At 45.3% G+C, this 12,732-nt stretch overlaps 1 protein-coding gene and 1 pseudogene across 3 annotated transcripts in view; one reads left to right on the top strand and one right to left on the bottom strand.

Annotated features, from left to right (window-relative positions):
- The window catches only part of BLMH (bleomycin hydrolase), a 48,287-nt gene extending 43,627 nt beyond the window's left edge, over positions 1-4,660 (bottom strand). The window contains exons 1-2 of one of the 3 annotated variants that reach the window (XM_053910661.1): positions 4,288-4,660; positions 3,840-4,040 (exon numbers count right to left, since the gene is read on the bottom strand). In XM_053910661.1, coding sequence (XP_053766636.1) covers positions 3,840-4,040; positions 4,288-4,300 — 214 coding nt within the window. In that variant the 5' untranslated portion in view covers positions 4,301-4,660. The remainder of the gene's footprint in view (positions 1-3,839; positions 4,041-4,287) is intronic. The other 2 variants (XM_024564628.4, XM_024564629.3) reach the window with 2 other exon arrangements.
- Positions 38-758, top strand: LOC112308447 (large ribosomal subunit protein eL30-like; annotated as a pseudogene).
- Positions 4,661-12,732: the final 8,072 nt, after the last annotated feature.

Genomic DNA, 12,732 nt, shown 5'->3' with positions numbered 1-12,732 from the left:
GGCCAGGTAGCTCAGTTGATTAGAGCATCGTTCTAATATGCCCAGGTTGCAGGTTCGAAATCTGGTCGGGGCACATGCAATAAGCAACCAATGAATGCATGAATAAGTGGAACAAAAAATCAATGTTTCTTTCTAAAAATCAATAAATTAAAAACTAAAATTAAGAAAAGAAAACCACACTGGAAATATTACTGATAAGAAAGCTTTCTTGCTCCCTGGCCATCTTGACAGCTGCTCTTGGCGGGGGGGCTGTCCCGCACCTATGGCAGGAAGACAGTAGCTATAAGAAAAGACGAAAAAGTCGCTGGGGTCGATCAACGTGAGGCTCCAATTTGTTATGAAAAGTGGAAAGTACATGCTTTGGGGGTTCAAGCAGACTCTGAAATTGATCAGATAGGGCAAAGCGAAACCGGTCATCCTTGCCAACAGTTGTCCAGCCTTGAAGAAGTCTGGGGCAGAGTACTATGCCATGTTGCCAACACTGGTGTCCATCACTAAAGGGGCAACAATACTGAACTGGGCGCCACGTGCGGAAGATATTACAGGGTTTGCGCACTAGCTGCCGTCGATCCAGGTGATTCTGATATCATTAGAAGCATGCCAGAGCAGACTGGGGGGGACTTTTCTTTAATAAAACTGGCCAGAGGTTGGTTTAACAACTGAAAAGAAAGTAAAAGAAATACTGAAAGAGAAACATGAGCAGAGGTCATAGGTAACTTAATGGCCATAAAGATACAAGTGGTAACCAAACAAAAATGTTTTTTTGAAGATTTTTATTTATTTATTTTTTAGAGAGAGGGGAAGGGAGGGAGAAAGAGAAGGTGAGAAACATCGATGTAAAAGAGAAATAGTGATTTGTTGCCTCTTGTAAGAACCCTAACCAGGGACCAAACCTGCAACCCAGCCATGTGCCCTGACTAGGAATCAAACTGGTGACCTTTCACTTTGTGGGACATCACCCAACCAACTAAGCCACACCAGTCAGGGCAAAAAAAAAAAAAATGTAAGTTCATTGTAAGGTAGTTGCTTTGTGGGGTAACATTATTTTTTAATTTATAATGTCCGATAGGGGCAAGGGGTTGGGGAAACAGCATTATGATACACTCTGGATAGCAATCTAAACAGGTACTAAATACCTGAGGGCAATTTGGCAACACGTGGTAAAGCTTTAAAAAGATCCTATACCGTTTATCTGGAATTTACAGTATATGCTTCAGTATAAGGTAACACTAACATAAATCCATCCCCCTTCTCCCAGGGACAACTAAAATATGCTTCCCATGCATCTTGGCATCAGAGCCTTCGCCATGATTAGATCCACTTTCAATCAGAACACATCGTTTTTCTCCCACCAAGTACGTCCAGCAATGCTTTGAATCCACGCATGATGCCGTCCCTAAACATTTTATGCCACGCCTCGACTCCACGTTCACATGCTTCACCCGCCCTGCGAGCGGACAGTCACAAACTCTACGACGTCACTGTTTCCTGCACTGACACGAGCAATTCTGTTTTAGAAGGCCTATTTACAATACCTGGAAACATACTGTGTCCAAACTTTTTGCCTTTTAAAAAACTGATTCAATCAATTGATCTTTACAAGCATCCAAAACTAGCATGAACTGAGGTCATTTCAGAATGTCTGCCAAATTGTATTTTACTTCAAAATAAATTAACTGAGAGTACTCATTATGAGAGTCTTTCTAAGGCCTCAAATACAGATTACCTCTTTCTGGAAGAAAAATTCAGAGGGGAAAAAAATGACTTACTTTGGGCATAACTTTTACTGACATGAAAATATGTTCACAATATATTCGGAAGTAGAAGAGGTAGGTAGGTTGCCTAACAATATTTAAGGTATCCACACATTTCTCTTTCTTTCTCTTCCTCTCTCTCTCTCTCACACACACACACACAATAAAGACCTGACAGAAAAAAATATTTACGTGTCAGTATTTTGCAAATATTCTCCACTGAACGACAGTAACTTTATAACAAGAAAAAAAAAATAAGTAACTACAGTGTTTTTTGAAAGTCATTAATGACTTGGCAGACCTCACCTCTACCTTGGGTTTATCTCTATGCCACCTCTCTCGTATCTACTGTATTATTTCCCACTAGCAGGACTCTGCATGAACTGTTAATGTAAAAACTGTATGAAGCCCAGGCTGGTGTAGCTCAGTGGACAGAGTGCCAGCCTGCAAACCAAATAGTCATCGGTTCAATTCCCAGTCAGGGCACATGCCTGGGTTGCAGGCCAGATCCCCAGTTGGGGGCACTCAAGAGGCAACCACACATTGATGTTTGTCTCCCTCTCTGTCTCCCTCCCTTCCGCTCTCTAAAAATAAATAAATAAAATCTTTTAAGAAAACTGTATGAAAATACACTACATAGTTGATGTACTATTTGTATCAGTTGTAAATAAAAGTGACGTTACAGAATATGTAAGACCTGATCTCTTCCAAATGAACATATCCCAGCTTTTCCCTAAGAGGTTACTGCAATTTAAACTACGCAGGGCCACTGTGACATTACTAACTATATAATTTACAGCTTGATGGTGCGTACCACCCCACACACTTTCCACTGCAGCAAAATATTCATTATTGCAAGTTCATTACTTTTTCCTTAAAATTTAAAAATCAACTTTACTGAGGTGTAACTTACATATAATAAAATATAACCATGTTAAATGCACAGTTTGTGTTCTGACTAGCTCTAAGCAAGTACTGATCTGCTGTCCGTCTAAATAAATAGACTGGGAGTAGCTTTAAAATGGACAGACTTTTAAAAGTCCTTTGAGCCCTGGCCAGTGTGGCTTAGTTTGCTGGGCGTCGTCCCACGGGGTAGAGGGTTGCCAGTTTGATTCTTGGTTAGGGCCCAGGCCTGCATTGTGGGTTCGGTCCCCGGTCACAGCACGTGCGAGACGTAGCCAATCAATGTTTCTCTCCTTCCCTTCCCCTCTAAGAAATAAATAAATATTTTTAAATAAAGGTCCTTTTGGGCCCTGGTCAGGTAGCTCTGTTGGAGCATCGTCCTGTGCGCCAAAAGGCTTCGGGTTCGATTCCCAGTCAGGCACATACAGGAGGCAATTGGTTGATGTTTCTCTCTCACGTTGATGTTTCTCTCTCCCTTCCCCTCTCTCTAAAATCAATACAAACATATCTTCTGGTAAGGATTTTGTAAAAATGTCTTATTAGTAAAATTCTGTTGTGAGAATGTCCTCCTCGTTTAGCTTCCTTTACTGTAGGTGTTTTTCTGACAGCAGGGCTAGATAATAAACATGGAAACAAGAGCTCTTGACCAATAAGACATGAGAACTGAACTATTTTCTGTGTTACAAACTGTTCTATTGGTGGGAACTGAGCCAACATTTTCTCAAGTTGCAACCAAGAAGCACATTTAAAAATAATATTCCATGACACGTTGATGTGACCACATTGTCTTTTCCATTTTTATACACTGTATATGGCCTCCAAGGCAATTTGGGGGCACCCTCTAGGAAATGAACGTTTTTTGCATGGTGTGTTTTCTACCAAGAGCATATGTATCTCCAAGACATGGGAATGCAATCGCTTAACTTCAGCACAGCGAGTTACATTCAAACAGATGACCATGCACTTGTGACTTTAGTGCTCAAACAAAATACAGCAGCAAGCCACAGAGCACCAAAACAAGTCACAAAGTAATGTTCTTGAACCTGCCTTTACCTATGCCTGTTCTCCAGGAATTTTCTACCAGTTCTTTCAATACACACCTCTGCTCCCCTAAGGCCATTCTTAAAATGGGACGCTGTCAGGAAGGTCCAGTAAAGTGTGCAAGAAGTTTTAAGAGTTCACCTGAGAACTTCTGGTTGGTGACCGGCTTGCCTTCCTGAGGTACAACGTGCTGGAACACATGCTGAGTGCTCTGTACCGTGGCCCTCTTCAGAGAGATGTCCAGAAGGTCGTGGGTGGTCCCGACATTCTGGGCCAGTACGAACTGAGGGTCGGAATTCAGTTTCTGAAGCAGACCTGCTACCTTCTCCGCATTCAGTCCTGCTGGAAGACCAAATGGGATTACAACACCACCAAGAGGCTGCCGAGGGCTGGCCCAGGACTCCCACACCCCGACTCTCTACTTCCATCAGGGCATCCCGAGATGACCGCTGCAGGGGTCCATCCCCAAGATGCTGTCCTCCCCGAGGCCGCTCCAGCCCGCCCAGGGAGCTCAATCTCCTCCATATGCCGGGTCCCAGCCCCGGCCCTGCCCCGCTGCCGGCCCCGGCGGGGAAGATCGGTGTCTCACCCACGCTGTTCATGGCGCCCCGCTGCCCGGCTGGGGAACGACAGTGCTCGGGGTCCTCCGGTGGGCACTGGGTGGCTCCCTGGGTCGCTGCCTAGGAGTCCCGACCTGCCTCTCGCACGCCGAGCGCCGGAAAGAGGAAACGGGAGGGGAGGCGGCGGAGGGCTGCGTCCGAGAGAAACGGGGTCCGTGGAGGGACAAAACTCCCTCCCTCGCGTTGCTGAGTCAGCGCCGGTGGGGCCAGTGGCCCGGCTCCCGGGAGGGCTGCCGGGGGCGGGCTCGCCGCAGGCTCCCTCCTGACAGCGCCCGCGCCCCAGGCGGCTCCCGAGGCCCCTCCGCCCCCGCAGCCCCTCTCTGCCGCCCACGGTCCCCAGGCGGCGCCCGCGCCCTCCGCCGACTGGGGTGCCGCTTCCGGGCCACCGGCGCACCCTGGCGGGACCTGGCCGGCTCCGTGTGGAGCCAGATAGGTGCCATGGGTGCGTAGAGCCCGAACACTCTAGCTTTGGGGAATTGACTCCATTATACCTTTTCAGAAGCCAAGAGGGAGCACAGGGCGGAGCTGAGGGGCCGCAAATCAGGCATGGCTTAGGACGGGTTGACTCGCCCCCTAAAAAATGTACCCAAGTCTCTTCTTTTGTAGGGGCGTCCTTTGTTGACCCATCTCTGCAATTTCATTGGCAACTTGTTTGCTTGGATTCTATTAAGAACCATGTGTTTGTATTTGAGGGGAAATGGGTACCAAGCTCCTTCCCACCCCCTTAGAAGATACTACCATAGTTTTACAAATGAGAATCTGCTAATTCCAAGAAAACTACCCATTCTGGCCTTCATGGAGTTGGTGACTATCGCCTCCTAGCCCAGCAGGCACTGTGAGGTTTAACTAAAGGAAGTGACAGAGGTCGGTGTTAAGCATTGATGCTGTTTTGCAGACGAGACTATTTTGCCAGACGCTGTACAAAACCTGCAGGAGCCCCGCCCCCCCCTTCCCAGGCTGTCAAGATAACTCAGCTGTTTTTACAACGTTTTGAAATTGCTTAGTCCTTCTATACGGTTTTGCGTGCTCTAGCATCTCAACCCTTAGTGAGATGTTAGGATGGGATCCCCAGGTGATAAAACAGATACAAATATGTCTTTCTTATCATTGCAACAGTGAGAGTCTTCTCTGGAACCTAGACTCTAGATCCCGGTTTGAAAATCATCACTGGTTCTAAGGAACTCCAATATCTGGACAAATCCACACTCAGACCCCAATCATTCATTTGAAAAATCACAGTCTGTATGTCCCCAGAGAGACCTAGCTAAAGTTTGGGGATGTGACTTAGCAAGGATCTCCAGCAGGACCTGTTAACTGTCCTTTCCTGAGAGTCTTCTGATGTCTGAAGAAAAGGAACGGGCTGAAAACTATGCTGAAAGAAATCACTGGTCCTTTCACAAAATGATGTTCAAGCATCCTACCCAATTCAACTCAACATTTTATTCAATATCTACCATATACCAGATACCAGGCAAGCCGCTGTTGGTATGGAGACTAACAAAGCTTAATCTTGCCCTTAAGAACTCACAATGTAATGAGAAAGATGTAAAAATCACTTTGGACAACCTGTACTAGCATATCAGTAGTGCTGTGGAAACAGTAAGGAGAGAGCTGTTAATTAGGGCCAAATGTGCCTGAGAAAAGAGGTGACAAATCAGCATAATCTTAAACAGTGAATAGGCTTTTAAAGGGATGGGGGCAGAAGAAAGGCGTGCAAGGCACCAGCAAAGGCACAGAGGAATTAAAGTACACGGTGAAATCATGGTCAAGAAACTGCATCATAGTCTGATGTGGTTAAGAGCAACAAAGGTTTTGAGATCAGGGGCAAGGTGTAGGACTGGAAAGGTAGGTTTGGGTCAGGATGTGAAGGATTTTATATGTCATGCCTAAGCATCTGGATTTTATCGTATTGGTAATTAGAAGCCAAATAAATTTTTAAACAAAGGAGAATATGCTCAGTTCTATGTAAAGAAAGAAACTCAGAGCAGCAGTGGGATGATTTGGAGGGGAGAGATGCTGGAGATAGAGAAAGTAGTTAGAAGGCTATTCCAGTAGTCCATTTGGGAGACGACAAAAGCCTTGAACTGTGGAAGGGGGAGCGGCCAGATAATCTGGTAGTTTTCAGTTGAATGAGAGGCTAGATAGTGAGATCATCCACCAAGAAGAGGAATACAGAAAAAATAGATGTTTGGTAGCATGTGAGTGAGCAGATAATGAATTCAGTTTGGGCCTTAGCAAGTTTGGAGTTCTCACAGGAGGCCAATTAAAAGATGTCTAGAGATTAAATAGGACACAGAGGTCTTGGGACAACGAAAGCAACAAGTTTCCAGAGGGAGAGGCAGTAAAACAAAAAAGAGACAGGGACGGAGGATAGCAACCTTGGTGACAGCATGCAGTTGTACCAGGAGTTCATGGCACAAGGGTGCCAGGCTGAGTGGAGTGAATGGGGCCTGAAATTCAGTTCAAGCTGGGCTTGCCAAGCCATGTACCCTGGGCCAGGTCTGTGCCCAGTCAGTATGGTGCACCATTTACCACTTTTTACCAAGTTGCCATATGGGGGTAGTACTAGCTCTGGAAACAGTAACCTTTAAAGATGGGGTGAAGACAAAGGAGCCAGCAGAAAAAGATACAGCAGTCAGGGAGGTAGGAGAAGGCCTGGAGAGTTCTGTCCTGGAATCTCAGGAAGGTAAGGAGAAGATGGTGAATGGGCCTGAAAGCTTCAGTAAAATAAGATCAAGTTTGTCAAACTGGGTGAGAGGTGACCTTAAAGGGGGCAACTCCAGTAGAAGGGCAGGGTGGATGGAAGCCACACTAGTAAGTTGAAAGGGAAGGAAATATCAGGTAAACTCTTTTGGAAGAAAAGGAAAACGTATGTCTACCTAGAGAATGAAATGCAGAAACCAGGACAGATGAGAGATTAAATATATGCCATTAACTAAATTGCTAAAATAAGAGCCCAAGAGAGGAGGAGGGATGGAGTCACTGGGGAAGGGGGAGGGGACTAGTTTTACACCTACTGCTCCTCTTTACGTGCCAGAGTACATTTCCTTGCCCCATTACCAGAGATGCTTACCATCGCCACCTTGCCAGTTCTTTTGCTCTGCCAGTTGTTTTGCCAGTGTCGGGGTGGCACCCTTAGTACTAGCTTTCCACCTAGCCCCCATGTGGACATAGAGAAGAGGTGGAGAAAGAAACTGGTTTCCTAGTAGGTCCACTCCAAAGGACCCACACAGGAAGACATATCTCCAAAAACAGAATTCTTAGGATCTAACTCCATTCAGAAGAGATATTGTTGGGCCCTGTGACACCTCATGGAACAGCGCAGCCAGAAACTTAATTCCAATACGAGATCCACAATAAAAGAGAAGAAAATCTTTGTAAGTCCTGTGAAGCGTCATCACCTGTCGTTGGAGGTACGCTGCTGCTCCCATGGGCTGCCCCGAGTTGAAGCGAGCAGGCCTGGTCCCAGCACAGAGTCTTCCTCCTGGGACCCCCTCCTTTGCTGTCCACAGTCTCTGACCTGTGTGGGCCAACTGCTTCTACTTTGATGGAAAAGGCCAGATTTTTATGTTGGGTGGAAGTCCAGACTGGACTCTACCACAAAAATTCTGCAATTCTACGAAATTTATTTGTGTTTAAGTTTTGCCCCAATTAACTCTGAGATTTGCTTTGGTCAAATATCCTTCTGATATTTCACCAGACCTGATAGTAAATTTCAGGTCACACGTTGGTGTCCTGCTGGGCCAAATTCACTTAGATGTACTGTTTGGCCTGTGAGGTGTTTTAAAATTTTTCAGCCAATATTTAGAACTGGGAAGTTCTGTATACAAATCTGGGTTGCTGGCTTCTCTCGAAAATACTGTTTCTGCCCTGGCCAAGTAGCCACTTGGTTAGAGTGTCGACCCACAATGCCAGGGTTGCAGGTTCAATCCCTGGTCAGGGCACGTATAAGAATCAATGAATGAATGCATAAATAAGTGGAACAACAAATCTCTCTCTCTCTCTCTCTCTCTCAAATCAATCAATCAATAAATTTAAATTAAAAGAAAATGTTGTTTCTTCATGATAGTCATTTCTCCATCAGAGTGAAAAAAAAAAAACAACAACCCCACAACAAAACAGGTTAGGACTGCCTCCCGGTATCAGGTTGAACTCAGAGAGGCCACGCCTGCCTTGAAGGGTGCAAGTGGCCCCGGAAGGAAAACAGGTCAGTGGGGCGCACGTAGTTTTCTTTATGTCTAGCTTGCTGAACGCATGTTTTGGTCTGTGGATACTTGAGTTTCTCAACCCCTGATGTAGAGTAACTTAGGTGGGGTTTGGGAGGACTCCCTCTCTTTCTCCACCCTTATCCCCACCCATCATTCCTGCCTCCCTGACATGAACAAAGCCAGCAGGAGCTGACTCCACTAAGGCTTTCAGATACTGAATCCTGGGACTTGCTGGGCCCAAAGAAGCTTGCATCCGCTCACCGTAATTTTCTTCCAGAACGCAGCACACATCTGTCCGAGTGTTGGTCACTGGCAGCTGCAGGACGTCTCGGCCCTCCCCTGCCATTCCTACACTCCATCTGGGCTGAACCCATCCCGTGTCTCCCTCTGCTCAGATAACTGCAAATTCCAACTTTAAGAGTTTCGACATATTTGACATTCATTGTAAGTTATGACTGGGTTTGTTTTTAAAGACATTTCCCAATGTTCTAGAATGACGTTGTTACACCAGCAATTATCATTCCTATCTCTAGATAGGACTTTTTTTCCGTGCACTGTTCTAGGTGCTAGCAACTCACAGAGCATGCCAGGCAGAGGAAACAACATGCGCACAGTCAAAGAGGACGAACGGGCTTGCGTACGACTCAGGAACGATGAGAAAGTCTGGTCAAGTTTTATGAGGATTTGAATTATGCAAATCTGAAACCGCTCATGATCAACTATTAATAACACTTTACTACATGCATGAAATTGGAAGCACGTGAATTGAAGCCTCCCCCATGCTTCACATTTGTCAGGGATTGCATACTTTCAAAGCTGCCGGGAGCTTGGTGACTTAGAAACTGTTTATGCTGTTGCTACATAGCGGAGCCATTTTAGCTGGTAAAATTCTATCTTTTCTTCAATAAATTTACATTTATCACTAAAGGGTCTTGCTAAATACTATCGAGTTTTGGATTTTTAAATTTTGTATGAAGTTTTCATGAATGTATCCCTTGCATAAAATTCAACTGCACTGGAACTTGGTATGGCAAGAGTAAATGGAAGGGGGAGGAGGACACCTAGGAAGTGAGAAATAAGTTTGAAAAGATGGTTTATAGTCTGATTATGAAGCTCTTTGAACAGTATGCACTTTTTAACTTAAATTATACTTTATTGTTCATGCTATTACAGTTGTCCCAATTTTCTCCCTTTGCCCCCCTCTACCCAGATGCCCCCCACTCCCTCCAGTAATCCCCACACCATTGTCCATGTCCATGGGTCATGCGTATATATTCTTTGGCTACTATATTCCCTATGCTGCACTTTACATCCCCATGGATATTTATAACAACCAACTTGTCCTTCTTAATCCCTTCACCTTTTTCACCCATCTCCCTGACCATCAAAACGTTCTCCCATCTGGCAACCACCAAAATATTCTCTGTATCTATGATTCTATTTCTGTTCTGCTTGTTTGTTTATTTTGGTTTTTAGATTCAATTATTGATAGATATGTATTTATTGCTATTTTATTGTTTATAGTTTTGATCTTCTTCTTCTCCCTCCCCCTCCTCCTCCTCTTCCTCCTTCTTCTTCCTCCTCCTCCTCCTTCTTATTCAAGAAAATCCTTTAACATTTCATATAATACTGGTTTGGTGGGGATGTACTTCTTTAGCTTTTTCTTGTCTGGGAAGCTCTTTACCTGTCCTTCAATTCTAAAGGATAGCTTTGCTGGGTAGAGTCATCTTGGTTGTAGGTCCTTGCTTTTCATCACTTTGAATATTTCTTGCCAATCCCTTCTAGCCTGCAAAGTTTCTTAGGAGAAGTCAGCTGACAGTCTTATGGGGGCTCCCTATAGGTAATTGACTGCTTTTCTCTTGCTGCTTTTAAGAGTCTCTTTTTGTCTTTAACCTTTGGGGTTTTAATTATGATGTGTCCTGGGGTGGGCCTCTTTGGGTCCATCTTGTTTGGGACTCTCTGTGCTTCATGGACTTGTATGTCTATTTTCTTCACCAAGTTAGGGAAGTTTTCAGTCATTATTTTTTCAAACAGGTTTCCAATTTCATGCTCTTTCTCTTCTCCTTGCAGTGCTCCTATGATGCAAATGTTGGGGTGCTTGAAATTGTCCGAGAGTCTCCTCATATTTTTCTCATTTTTTTAGATTGCTTTTTCTTCGTGTTGTTCTGATTGGTTGTTTTTTTTCTTCCTTATGCTCCAAATCGCTGATTTGTTTATCAGCTTCATCCACTCTACTATTGATTCCCTGTAAATTGTTCTTTATTTCAATTAGTGTATCCTTCATTTCTGACTAGATCTTTTTTACGCTGTTGAGGTCCTCACTAATTCCTTGAGCATCCTTACAACCAGTGTTTGAACTCTACATCTGATACATTACTTGTCTCCATTTAGTTTAGTTCTTTTTCTGGAGTTCTGTTCTGTTCTTTCATTTGGGCCATGTTTCTTTGTCTCCTCATTTTGGCAGCCTCTCTGTGTTTGTTTCCATGTATTAGATAGAGCTGCTATGACTCCCTGGCTTGGTAAAGTGTCCTAATGTAGTAGGTGCCCTGTAGGGTCCAGTGGCACAGCCTCCCCTATCACCCAAGCTGGATACTCGAAGTGCACCCACCATGTGGGCTGAGTACACCTTCCTCTTGTAGTTGAGCGTGGATTGCTATTGGCAGGTCAGTGGGAAGGATTTACTCAGGCCAGTGAGCTGCAATGACTAGCTGTGACCTCTGACCACCATGGAGGATCAGCTGTGGAGGGGCCCACTCCACAAAGCAGGACTTACTTCAGCAAGGCTCTGATGCCCACCGAGTCCACCTCTTGAGTGTGTCGCTTGTGGATGTGTTTGGGTGGTGGTGCTCCGACATGGCCTGTAACTGTCCCCTGGGTGGGCAAGCTCTGGGGCCTCCTAGAAGGTACATCGCAAGGTCAGCCACAACTTGTGTTCTGTCCAGGGCCACCCGGCATAAGTTACAAAGTGATCTACAGATGGGCTTGGAGGTGCCCAAGCAAGGCCAAGCTGTGAACCAAGGCCAGCTGCTGCTAGTGCTGGGCCCAGGGCCACTTAGCGAGAGGGATGGGGCTCAAGGCCAGATGTTACTTGTTTGAGAGAATTTAGGAAAATCTGAAGCATAAGCCAAGACAAGCCATCTGAAGCATAAGCCAAGACAAGTCGTTTGTATGGAAAAGCCAGTGGGAACAGCTTGGGTGGGCCCCAAAATTGGGTGAGGCAGAGCCTCAGAGAATCGCTAGGGTGGGGCAAAAGTGTAAGCCAGGTTGATGGAGGCTCAGATATGGCCCCTGCCTGCTGACTCTGTGGTTCTGAGAGGAGAGGGCTCAGGAAAAAAAAACCAAAAACCAAAATGATGGCCTCTGTCAGCACTTATGTCTGGGAAAGACCTGCCACCCCCAGCTCTCACCCTGATGTCAGACAATTCAGTTCCTCCCCATATGCCTCTGGTGCCTTTCAAGCTGCTGCCCCAGTGACAGAACTCAAAGGGAGTGAGTCTGAGTAAGTTCATGTGTATGCCCTTTAAGAGGAACTACCTAGGATTCCAGAAGTTTCTGTCTTCCACTGCCTCAATTCCCACCGGTTTTTACAGTTATGGAGTCTTACCTTTCTGGCACTGGAACCCTGGGCTGGGGATCCTAGTGTGGGACTAGGACCCCTCACTCCTGAGAGATCCCTCCCGATTTTTATCTACCACACGTGGGTGTGGGACCAGCCCGTTCTGCATCTCCACCCCTCCTACCAGCCTCAATGTGATTTCTTCTTTAATTCTGTAGTTGTAGGACTTCCATCAGTTCGATTTCTGGCGGTTTTGAATGATGGTTGTTGTGTAGTTTAGATGTAATTTTGATGTGGTTGGGCAAGGAGGTGAGCCCTGTTTACCTACGCCACCATCATGCCAGAAGTCCAAGGGTATGCCTTCTTTATTCACGGAAATATTACCATATCCACAAAATCCTACCATAGGCAGGGAGAAGAAAGGGAGAGATTCTTCTTCCAGTGATATTGCTCATAAAAGGCTCTAGGTTGGCACCATATTTTTCCCAAATACTTTCCTTCTCTCTTTCATTTATTTATTCAACTGCTTGTTGAACACCTACTGTTTAGCATAAGCTGTACTTGAAATCCAAAAATGAATAAGACATTAGTCCCTTACCTCAAGGAGCTTCAATCCAATGGAAAACAAAAAAGAAAATTAATCACTACTT

Source organism: Desmodus rotundus, chromosome 9 (genome assembly GCF_022682495.2).
Source record: "Desmodus rotundus isolate HL8 chromosome 9, HLdesRot8A.1, whole genome shotgun sequence".
Classification (NCBI taxonomy): Eukaryota; Metazoa; Chordata; class Mammalia; order Chiroptera; family Phyllostomidae; genus Desmodus; species Desmodus rotundus.
This window is presented reverse-complemented; position numbering and strand designations above follow the sequence as displayed.